Source organism: Aphelocoma coerulescens, chromosome 4 (genome assembly GCF_041296385.1).
Source record: "Aphelocoma coerulescens isolate FSJ_1873_10779 chromosome 4, UR_Acoe_1.0, whole genome shotgun sequence".
NCBI classification, from domain to species: Eukaryota; Metazoa; Chordata; class Aves; order Passeriformes; family Corvidae; genus Aphelocoma; species Aphelocoma coerulescens.
In genome coordinates, this window is record NC_091017.1 from 27,496,769 (window position 1) to 27,509,078 (window position 12,310).

The 12,310-nt window shown below is 39.8% G+C and overlaps 1 protein-coding gene across 9 annotated transcripts in view; it reads left to right on the plus strand.

The window, feature by feature from the left end:
- BANK1 (B cell scaffold protein with ankyrin repeats 1) overlaps nt 1-12,310 on the plus strand; it is a 136,899-nt gene that overhangs the window by 17,151 nt on the left and 107,438 nt on the right. For all 9 annotated transcript variants that reach the window (XM_069013251.1, XM_069013253.1, XM_069013258.1 and 6 more), the window contains 2 exons: nt 2,320-2,718; nt 10,312-10,377. In XM_069013251.1, coding sequence (XP_068869352.1) covers nt 2,320-2,718; nt 10,312-10,377 — 465 coding nt within the window. The remainder of the gene's footprint in view (nt 1-2,319; nt 2,719-10,311; nt 10,378-12,310) is intronic.

Genomic DNA, 12,310 nt, shown 5'->3' on the forward strand with positions numbered 1-12,310 from the left:
AAAAATAGAAAGAGTTCTACAATGCCTCTCTTGCAGTGGGAAGAATATTAATCCCAGTTTACAAACTGTAATGAAGGCAAGGCTAAGAGTCGCTTAATGGGAATATGAAGACCTTCGGGGACAGATTTCTGAGAGCAGAAGAAGAGATGCTGCTTAAGGATTGCAGAAATATATGAAATTATATTATGGCTGGAAGTTAGAACTAAGCAAATTCAAATAAAGCGTAAGGAATGAATTCTTAAATTTTCTTTGTGGTGTAAGTATTGTGTTTATATCCATATTTTTAAAGAACCACTACAGTGCTTTTAGTTAATGGGGACTGAAAATAGAAGGTGCTTGGTGATTCCATTTTCTGTGATATGAAACAGCATGGTCAGACTGAAAGACCTTATGGCTTTACAGCACTGTTAATGCAGTTTCTTCTTTTGAAACTGTGCAGCAATTCATAGTTTTTTGTTTCTACGTTGTGCACGTCTGTCTATGAGTGTTATGGAAAATCAAATGAGATTCTGGAAACAACATTGCAGCAAGTAGATTTTTTTATCCAGCAGCATAAACCAAACAATTTTTTCTGAGTTAAATGAGAAATCCACTGCTATTTCTCTTATTATTAACCTTCAGCATTTCATTGGAAACAGGTATTTTTCAGATTGTTTTTACCATGGGATATACAGTAGTCACCTATCCAGATACAGAGATATTATTTTGCTCTAATGTACTGGTAAGAGTTTTGTTATCTTGAAATATCATCACCTGCTACCATGTGGAGCATGGCCCTTTATGATTTCCTGTGACAGAAAACTTTGTGAAAGGGTGAGCATTCACAAATCTTGAAAAGATGACAGCTGTCCTCCAGGCAGTTTGTAGACATATAATGGACTCAAGAGATTAAATGACAGTGTCCCTATTCTGCAAGTTTCAATCAGTCTTTGCGGGATAGACTTTGTTTCAAGTATCTCCTGAGTAAAGAATGAATGAACAAAATGTAGAAATAATTTATTCTAAGAGGAAGGGAGGTCCAGTAATTAAAGCATTAATCCTGGACTGGAGATACAGGTTCAGTTTCTTCTTTTGTACAGGGACTTATGTGGGATCCTTGACAAGTTTTTTATTCTCCTTAGCTACATCTGTACTCTGTATCCCACTGTCCACATCCTTTGTGTGCCCAAGAAACATTTTAACTGTGTACACCCCCTGTTTCCATATCTCCTGATCTTCACAGTGCAGCAGCTTTGGCACTCAGAGGAGCTGTGGTGCACTGCAGGCAGGTGTCAGTCACCAGGCAGACACCGTGAAGTGCAGTGCAGGTAAAGCACAGCAGCTGTATCTGTTCCTCAGCTTCACATTGTTGCTCCACAGGGCTGTGATTGTGAACTACTCCAGGGCTGTTAGGCTACTCTGACTTGATGTATATTGTTATTGTATTATTGCTCATCAAATCACGGTTTTTGATGGTTTCACCCAACCCCAAAATGACTGAGGTTGGATGGGACATCTGGAAGCTCTCTTGTACACCTAGAGGCTGGACCATATCCAGGCACCTTTTGAGTAGCTCCAAGGAAACAGATTCCACACCCTCTCCAGACAGCCTGTGCCAGTGCTCACACTAAAAAAAGTATTTCCTGATGCTCAGTGGCAGCCTCCTGTCTTTCAGCTTGTGCCTGTTGCCTCTCTCTTGAACTGTCACCCTAGTAACGCTGTGGAAGAGTATTAGTTGTCTTGCTAGCATCATGTTTTACATCTTAAAGGGAAAGAGAACTGAAAAAATACAGTTCTAGGTTTATTTTTGTCAGGTCTCAAGTAATTTTCTTAAAATAATGACAGTAAAGAAAGATCAGGAATAACTATCCTAACACCATGCTGACAAAATACCCTAAACATACCAATTCATTTTCTAATGAAGTCGGATCATGTTTGTGTGTTCAAATATATATTCTTTACTTCTGTCATTAAAAGCTAAGTGTTCCATTTTTAATACTACTGCCTATTTGTCAAGACTCTAGGAGTGAGCAGAATGTGTGAATGTGCTCTGCTTCCTACATTGCAATTTCGGTATTTATTCTGAAATATTAGTTATTCTAAACATAATATCCTGAGCTATTTTTCCAGTATTTATGTGGATGATCTTTGTGCCTTGGCCTTAGAAATAAGGGGATGGTTGTCATTTCAAGGTGATGAGCTGTGATTTCTGCTGAAGGTAGTTTCTTCAGCACTTCAAGTTTTTATTTGGGGGGAAACAAACAATCTGACATCTGATATTTATAACTTACTCAAAATGCATTTGAAAATATTTTTTTTTAAATGTTTTCTTCTCTCTAGAAAACATGAAGGATATCCTCGTGATATATGAACAAGAAGCAGAAGAGTGGGCTCTGTATTTAAAATCTCTTTTTGGACTCATAGTTAATGAAGAAGGAATCTTACTCTACGATCTAGAAAATTCATCTTTCAAGCACCAGGAGCTACTCGGTTTACCATCTTATAAATGTAAACTCCTGATACTTTCATGTGGACTTCTTAACTGCCTGAATCAAAAGAGAAGTTATTTTCTGGAACAAGTTCTAAAACCTCCGGATAATGTGGTAATTCTGCTTTGTGGGGTGGAGAATTCAGAGATTCTTTATGAGATACTAACCTTAGATGGAGGCAGCAAAGAGATTTCTACTGATCAGAAACCTGAGGAATATATTTTGGTTGTTAAAGGAATTATTCAACCAGGTAATATACTACTGCTTGTTTGTAGTCCTTAGGTCTCTTACCTCCTCTCAGCTCTTGCTGTTTAGCCAAGATTTTGTCTACCAAGCAGACTATTGTGCTTCGCTCTTTGTCACATGCAAGGTGCCATTTTATTGGCATGGGAGCTTATGCTTGAGAAGGACATCTGGCAGTTCAGGATTTTTACTCAGAGCTTAACCTAGTTTTTAATGCACAAAAACAACCAAGAATAATCTTTTGAACACTGGTGTAGAAAGACCCCAGCTGAATCAGAGTGACCTAGCTGGATGTCCCTGATGCCTTGTGCTAAGCAGGTAAGCTTAAGTATACTATAGGGCTTTAAAACCTGCTCAGAATATGTCTACACATATTCTGCCTATATCAGATCACTGTTTTCAAAAGAACATTTTAGACTCCCCCTCCCCAACCATCTTCTTTTCAGTATTGAATAATCTTTTCCTCAGTGTATCTCTCAGAATTTGGGCTCATTACGGTTGTCTGTTTTGGTTTCAGAAGGTAATGTTTGCAATTCCTGATTGCGTCCAATATGTAGCTTCAGACTGAAGCTTCTTGGCAGTTTTTTAACGGGATCAAAACAGTGGGTTTATACTCTGTGTGTGTGTATATGTAGGAAGTAACTGTGGTTAGAGACCATCAGTTGACACATGCCCAGGAAATTGCAAACTTTTCCGCAGCGATAAACAGTTTCCTAGAAGACACAGGATGGTTCTTTGCTTAGGTATATGCATTCACAAAAATGCTTACAACCTGTGCCCTTGGGACTTAAGTTACAGTGTAATGCCAGATGTTTAACAGGTGTTCAAATGATGTTTTCTTTGACAGTGATCAGTATCAGCAATTTCAGAGATTAGTGGAAAGCTGAATTAATGAATAGTTGAAGGCCTCAGTCTCAGTGAGTACATCTTTACTGAGGATGCATGGACCATGGCTGGGATCAGATAAATTCAGTGGACTGAGCTAGATCCAGGACTTTAAGTGATGATGATGCCTGGTGCTTCAGGGCATAAGCCCTCCTCCACACTCCTAAGTTAGAACTGCTCTGGCCCTGTTTTTTCTGTACTGGTGTGCCCTGGCCATCAGCCAGGCCAGCTTAGATCAATGCCTGATAGGAGACCTCTGCTCTGCTCTCTGTTACACAGTGAAAGGGTTTCAACTAAGAGATTTGCTTTCATCTGAGTGTTAATTTAAGCTCTGAGGAATGAAGATGTGCGTGGTTTGTCATTATTTACCTTTGCTTAAAGATAATGGTGTCTGTATTTATGATACTCTTTTGTAGAATCCTGTTAAGCTCTTAGCCTTTGTGATATCTGTGACAGAGATTTTGACAGATTGCACATCTGGGAAAAAAGATTTTCCCCTTGTATTTAAAATTATTGCTAAGGGGTTGTTGAGTATATACAAGGATTATTTTTCCTTTGGAGCATATTCTTTTGCCTTCCTTCAGGACCAGACACGCAAGACTTCCCACTTCTCTTCATGTGGATCATTGTCTTCAGTCACTTTTATTTTCAGTGCTCATCCCTAGTCCCTTATATTTTTGACCCTTTTAGAGATAGTGATGAAAACAGTTCTGTGTGTATTCATGGTTTTCAGTTCCTTTTTTTCCCCCTAAACTGTTCATTGCTGTTAACTTGTTCTTCCAAGCATTTGTACCTTTTTGTCTCCTCAGTATTGAGAAGAGCTGTCACTCTACCAGTCTAAAAACGTAATAATGGGCTTTAATTATAATGGCCCCACCACATGTCTTCCACTGCGACTAAATTCTGTTAATCCCTTAAGACAGCAGGCCATTGAGATCCTGGGACTAAAGGATGCCAGGGCTCAGGAGTGGCCTGCAGGTAGTTAGAGCAGCTGAAGATGGATGCTAAATCAGGTTGTCTCACAGTGTTGGAGAATGTTAACAATGGCATAGCATAGGTGCTAGTAGTCCACAACCACCCTTCCACTACAGATTTCCCCATACTCAGGAAAGCTCATAGGCAGGGTAAGTTCTTAGCTGTCTCTTCTCTCCTAGGTGCTATTCTCTTTGCACTATCCCTACAACCTGAGATGGAAAAAATGTAAAATAAGTCTCATTTTATATGCCCCCACAATTATTTCACCTACCAGATGGTGCCAATTTCATCGTGTTGGAGCAGACAGGGCTTTATCTGTTAAAACTTCCTTCTGGCTCTAAAGGAGTATATATGCCAAAAATTCTAGGCAAAACTCAAAACTAATTAAAATGCTGAGTAAAACTAAATAAAACAGAAGATGCAAGGGGGTTTGTACTCAGCAGAGAGCTTTTTTGTCTGTAATGTGCTTCAAACATGAAATCAGAACAGTTTGCCATGCCTGTTTGAACATGTTCTTGGAGGAGTAAAGGGAGAACTAAGACACTGAGGCTAGCCTTTCTAACATATCCAGGATGCTGACAGACTTTATTGTATTCATCTTCTGCATGAACAGGAGCACAAGTATTTTTACTGTGGTGAAAAGATTCCTTTTGCAGGACTTGTTTGTAAAATATTTCACTGTTTGAAAATGCCACATTCAGATTCAGAGCTGGTTTTGAATTTTGTGGATTCTATGCCTATTGCTATAAGAAAGATAACCCACAGAGAAAGAGGAGAACACTAAGAAATTTTATTATTCTCTGTTAGCATCTAAGATGGCGCAGTGAGACTCTAGAATTCTGACTTTTCTTTATCACCTTTTCCCAATATTGTTGAAAGTAGAATCAGGAGATATATTTTGATTTTATCTGTCTTTCCTTCTCCTATGTCTTTCTACTACTTGTCCTTGGTCTTCTGAACTGTGTTCCCTCTTTATTAGATTAAATTGACATATTTTCAGTGTATTAATTCAGTATCCTGGGGTACTAAATGTAGCTGGGGTTTTTCTGTTTAGTTCTGAAAGACTTCCACTTCAAATTGAGGCAAGCATGTGTTTATGCAAGGAATTTGTAGATATTGATAGATGTTTGCATCTGTAGGTAGTTAACTTAGATCCTTAAGTGTCCTCAATTTCTCCTGTAGTTGTCCTCATGATTGATGATGCGAAAAGGGAACAGGTCTTATCAAATACAAATAATTTTCTGATAGTGTTTCTAAAGTGTGCTGACACTTTTATTAGACTTTCGGTGGGACTTCTTGGTACAGCTCAGGAGTCACAAGTATCCATTAGTCTGCTTGCTGTTTTATTAGGTTTCATTTTTTAAAGCTCAACAAAAGCAATTCATGTCGCTTCCACTTCCAGCCTTTTCCCTAAGCAGTGGTATCCATTTCTTTTCTTTTAATGCCAAAATATGACGAGAATTTACTTCTACAAAATTCGATAGTTGAGAACAGCTCATCAAACCTACATGTATTGATTCATTATCTGCTATTGTAATAAAATGTGAGAGGTACGTTAAGTAACATAACCCAACTAGAAAATGGTATCCAGTGTCTTTGACGGCCCAGGAGAGATTCTCAGAACAAATTTGTAACTTCTCCCTGAGACAGCAGTATGCCATTAATTTCTGATTGTTTACCTAAGAGGTATTCCATGTATCTGCACATACAATTTTAATGACCAAGAGTAATGTTAAGAAAACTACTTTTGCAGCTAATAATAGGGTACAGATGTGGACAAATGAGATACCAGCATAGGGTGTTTTTCTCTAATAAGTAAATGTGGGAAAAGCAGGCTGGGAGTCAAAATAGGCCTTAACTCATGCAGATATTCATGCCACTTCAAATATTGGGGGGCTATTTTCCATTGTGCAGACCACAGAAAAGAGAAAGAAATAATTATACTTTTACCATAACTTTTATGGTGTCTGTTTCCTGTTTAATTTCTAGTACAGTGGCATCAATTTTATTGGAATTTGGTATAACATAGAGTACTGAAGTAATGCTTCATGTTTTGAACCCACTGCTTTTCTTGTTCTCCTTAAAATCCTCTTCACACTGGTATTCAAATATGAGTAACCAGTGCCAGTGGATTTTCTTAGGCTGTGATCAAGACTTGTGCTGATGAGCTAAAACCTTTAATTTAAGCGGGAACATTACCATTGGCTTCAGTGGGCAAGTGCTGCACCTAAACTTTGACACTAACATGGAGTCTACGAGAAAACTCAGCTAAAGTGCTGAAAAGAACCAATGTTGAAGAAGAAACAAACTGGCTAGAACTTTTGGTCTCGTTTGTTTGTGAATACTAAATACTCTGTGTGTGTATGTGTGTGTGCATGTGACCTGAAGTCTTGGTTGTGAAGGTTTCTCCCCTGAACATGTAAGATTGAGTAAATAGAGGAAAGTAGGTGGGTGGTTGTGGCCTCGTTCACTGCCAGGGAGGTTTCAATAATGAGACCACACAGTTGTGCCTCTGTTTACTCCTTCCCCGATGTATTTACATTCAGACAGTGCATACTACTGTTGGTGTTTTAAGGCAGTGATGTCATCTGCTTATTGCAGAGCACCTCAAATGCCAATTAATTTTTTCTTTATTAAAAATGAAAATAATCTGTATGACTGTATCATAAGCACGAAAGCAGAAGGGACATTTTGTTAGCTGATGTGTGCTGCAGTATAGCTCTGATTTCCATTTGGCCAATGAGTCTTTGAACTGCTCTGCAGGGACTGCTAAAATTACCAGAGTAATACATCTTCCTGAGATGCTGTGCTTCTCCATTCCACACAGAAGGGATGCCAGTGCAGTGATGGGGGTTGGTAATGACTGTCACCAAAAAACTCCATTGTGTCACTAATTTTTTTCATCTGATACGAGATTCTGGCTGTTTCAAAGCAGAAGAGAAACTGAAGTGACTGTCTGGAGCTGGCAACTACAATAGGATGTTGAGACTGTCATCCCCTGCTGCTTAAACTGTTTGACTTCCTTGCTATTTCTTCTCTTTGCTTCTGCAAAATCCAGAGAAGACTTTACTTGTTAGGGTTAATTGTGAGGTTTGTTAGATTGCTTAGCAGCTCATGTTCTAATCTATGTAGCTAGTCATGGTAACCTGTATCCTTAGATTGTGAAGTATGTGTCATGTAGGTGATTCTTTTTCCTCTCATTTTTGACCCTTATTGGATGAAAACTTTATTTCTCCTGGAAAAGTGCGTGCACTGACATCTTAAAGTTTTTAGCATGTTTTTTAGAAGGTTTTTTAGCGTTTTTAGAAATTTTTAGCAGCATTTAGAACAAACTCATAAAAAGTCTAGTTAATACTGAAAGTCAGATGACTAGAACATAAGCATTATTACAACAGCATGTACTAACTTAATGTACTGTGATTTTACTTTCGTTTATTTAGTTTATATTTTTTTATTTTTAAAATAAATCAATGGATTTATCATTTTTAGTCTGCTCTTTCAAGGTTTGAAATGGACATCATCCAAATTTATGTATTTTTTTATGGCCCAGTCATCAGTCAGTATTTAATTGCAGTTAGGGGCTATTTCTAAAGCTGAAAAATAATTTAAGATTTCTAGCAAGTATTTTTGCAGGTAATGCTGTAAAATGGCTGTGTGAATCTGTAGTCTCATATTTCCTTCATGTAGTGTATTATTGAGTCTGACTGAGTCTTGCACTATAGTTACCAGTCACAATTACTGAGAAGTTATCACTGGAGGGCATCTAGAGAAGACCACTGTAAAGGTACCCCTTATATATTTTTGTGTACACAACTGTTTTTATAACAAAATTCCTATTTGTAATTTCACCATGATGTATTTCTGTTAAATTAGTGCCATCTTTTTGAAAATGGGATAAAATAAGGGTTGTTTTGCAGTCCAGACTAAAGAAATTGTCACTTACCTCTGAAAAAATGAAATATAACATCTGTTTAAGTTCATACTAGAAAAACAGAATCAGATTTTGCTCTTGGTAGGGTCTCTGTGTACTTTCTCAAAAGGCTGTGAGTCCAGAACTTGGTCCTGAAACTGTTAATACAATATCTTATGGGAGCACAAGCTGAGAGAGTTGGGCCTCGAGAGGAGACAGCTGAGAAGGGACCTCATCAATGTCTGTCAGTGTCTGAAGGGAGGGTGTCAAGGGGATGGAGCCAGGCTCAGTAATGCCAAGCAACAGGACAAGAAGCAATGAGCAGAAACTGAAGTTCCACCTAAATGTGAAGAAGAAGTTCTTTACTGCACGGGTGACTGAAAACTGGAACAGATTGCCAGAGAGGTTGTGGATATTCAAGAGCTGTCTGGATGCAATGCTGTGCCATGTGTTTTAGGATGACCCTGCTTGAGCAGGGATGTTTGGATCTTAGTGTCTTCAACGAGGCACAATGATCCCTTCCAACCAGACCCATTCAGGGATTCTGTGTTGGATGCTGTTTAACATCTTTGTTGGTGGCATTGAGTGCACCCCTAGCAAATTTGCTGGTGACACCAAGCTGTGTGGTCCAGTCCACATGCTGGAGGGAAGGGATACTGTTTGGAGGGACCTTGACAGGCTTAAGAGGTGAGCTCACACAAACCTGATGAAGGCCAGCAAGGCCAAGTGCAAAGTCCTGCACATGTTGGGGCAATCCCAAGCACAAATACAGGCTGGGTGGAGAATGGATTGAGTGCAGCCCTGAGGACTTAGAGATGTTGGTTGATGAGAAGATCAACATGTGTGTTCGCAGCCCAGAAAGCCAAACGCATCCTGGGCTGCATCCAAAGCAGCTTGGGCAGCAGGGCAAGGGAGGGGATTCTGCCCCTGTGCTCTGCTCTGCTCTGCTCTGGTGAGACCCCACCTGGAGTGCTGCATCCAACTCTGGGAGCTCCCAGTGTATGAACAACATGGACCTGTTTGAGCAAGTCCAGAGAAGGCCATGAAGATGCTCAGAGTGCTGGGGCACCTCTCCTGCAGACAGGCTGAGAGAGCTGGGGCTGTTCAGCCCAGAAGAAGAGAAGGCTCTGGGGACAGGGCAAGGGGGAATGGCTTTGAACTGGAAGAGGGTAGGTTTAGGTTTGATATAAGGAAGAAATTCCTTACAAGGATGGTGAGGTACTGGAATAGATTGCTCAGAGCAGTTGTGGATGCCCCATCCTGGAAGTGTTCAAGACCAAGTGGAAGGTGTCTCTACCCGTGGCTAAGGGCTTGGAACCAGATGTTCTTTAGGGTCCTTTCCAATCCAAACCACTCTCTGATTCCATGATACTGTCTGTAACCAGATCTGTTGTATTATCAGAGCACTGAACAGTTGTCTTCTCTTCCAAACTGCAATGTCTGTATCCATTTCAGTTTCTCACTTTACTGCGCATGATTCTATTATCTTTCCTTATGCCCAACTCCTCTCCCATCTTTTGCTGTATTGGCTTGCAGGTAAACTTCTTCCTCAAGTACACATTTCTTACCATCTGTGGTAAATTGAAAAAAAATCAGTCAAAGAGACGTTTACTGAAAAGGGATAAATACAGTTCCATGTAAAGATGTCTCTAGGCTTGTTCCTCTGCACTAGCCCTTGGATTTGTTCTACGATTTACTTTTTCTATCTGAAAAACAATAGCTTTAAAATAGCTTTATCGTAAAATTAAAATACATATAGATTTTCATCTAAAAAAAGTGGAGATCAGTGTGATGATATTATCTTCTTTCTTACTTCTTATTTTTTCCTAGATAAATCACTGGATGAAAATCCTGGAGACTCTGTGTCTTACATCTATGAAGCAGTTCTTGCAGAGGGTGAGTTGAATTCCCCTTGAATTTCACAAGATAAAGCCAGTACTCTTCAGAAAATTAAATTTGTTCTCTTACATCTTGTTAGACATGAAAGGCAGTAAACGAACGCTACCATAGCACACAGTTGTGTAGAGGGACGTGCCTTGTTCTCAAACATCCACCCACACATCCATCCTCACACATTCTTGCGAGGAGTGTGAAAAGGGGAGGAGATACAACAGGGTTGGTTTTTTTACTCTGATTTCAGTGCAGAGAAAAAGGAAGGCATGGAAGGCTTTCCATTCCAGTTCCCAGCATGAGGAGTTTTGCTTGTAAGAAAGAGCTGATTTAAAATTTCATGTACATCAGTCCTACTCATATCACGTTTGCAGCATCGTTCACTGACAGACAGTGGCTCAGAGAAGACTTTCATCACAGCTGCAGCCGCTGTTGACATTCGCCATTTTGCTTTATTTATAGTTATGAGAGTTTATAAAGAGTTTTAGTAGGGATAGCAGATTGGCAAAATCTTAACTTGCTTTTAGTAAAGAGCTACTAGCATGTTTCCTGTCCTTGACTCTTAGTTAGAGAAGTTTATTTCTGGGTGACACTGTTGCAAAGTAATTGGCTTAATAGCACCAGCATGCTTACCAATGGAAAGGAAAATTTTTCCAGAATTCCTGGCATAGCAGTTATGTGCTGCTGGACTCTAAGGTTAGTGGCTCTCACTCCTATTCCACCCCCATCCATGTTCTGAAAAGGGTGTCTTTGTGAGTCTCTCAGCATCTTGGAAATAATGGTGTGATCACAAGCAGAAAGCTGCTCTAAAGCTGCACTGGTTTATCCCTACAAACCTATTGTCAAGGTTTCTATGGATGTCTCTTTGGTTTCTGTGTTGAATGTGCCACTGTGTTGTCGGTTCATTGAAGAGGTTTGTTGGTATAGAGAAGGCTTTTGGGCTCATCATCCAGGGGCTGAATAAGCTGACACCACTGTTTCTCTCATTCATGAGTGGTATGTCCAAAAAATGAGACAGTAAAATTGGGAATGGTTAGAGGAAACAGAGTCCCAAGAAAAGAAAGGACTGAGGAGGTGGTCCTCCAAGCTACTTCTGTTTTCTTATGGCTGGTTGAAGAGCAGCTTTAAGTCCAGGTTTACCGTCAGCTGAATGGTTGATTTGGGGATTTTTCAGCTAAGAAAGTCTTGCATTAAAGGCAAAAATTTCACTTGAAATCTTTGCAGAAGTTTCCTGAACAGCCATTCTTAGTCAGCTTTTGGCAGTCATCCTGATAGCACTGATTGTCTGTGGCCTTTGCTGGTTATAGTGATGATGATATCTAGTTACTGCTGTGAGGACCAAAGAGATTCTCCATTGTTGTGATGAGTGAATGAGCCAGTTAGAAATGAGGGATTCCCAGTAATTGTATGCTGTATGTGAGGTTATGGCTGGCTCCCAAGTGAGTGTAAGGAAATGCGTGGTCAACATTCCTTCTGTAGTGATGCAGCAGGGAACAGTTATCTGGTACCACTGCAGAGCTTTGGAGGGAAAAGTAGCCCAAGAAGTGAAACGGTTGGAATTTCCAAGATTCAGTGTGTCAGTCTTTACAAAGCCAAGAAAGATAAGATGGCAGCTGCAAATTAGCCAGTAATTGTGCCCTCCAGAAAGTAGGTGACTTAAGGTAAGCAGCCAGGGTTTGACTCTGGATGAATTGTGGAAAAGTGTTTCCAGAGACTGTGTCTTCTCTCTGCTTCTTCCTAATAAGAAACAAGTGTGTGCAGTGCTAAATTGTATGAAAGACACAGAACAGAAGTGTCAGGAGAAATTATAAACCAAGAAAGGGCTTTTGCTAGAACCCTATAAATTCCCAAAAGAATGGCGCTTTAGGTGAGGTCTGAAGTGGAGAGTGGCATGCTGAAAGCTGAAGTTTGTTTTATATATAAAAGCATCGTACAAAAG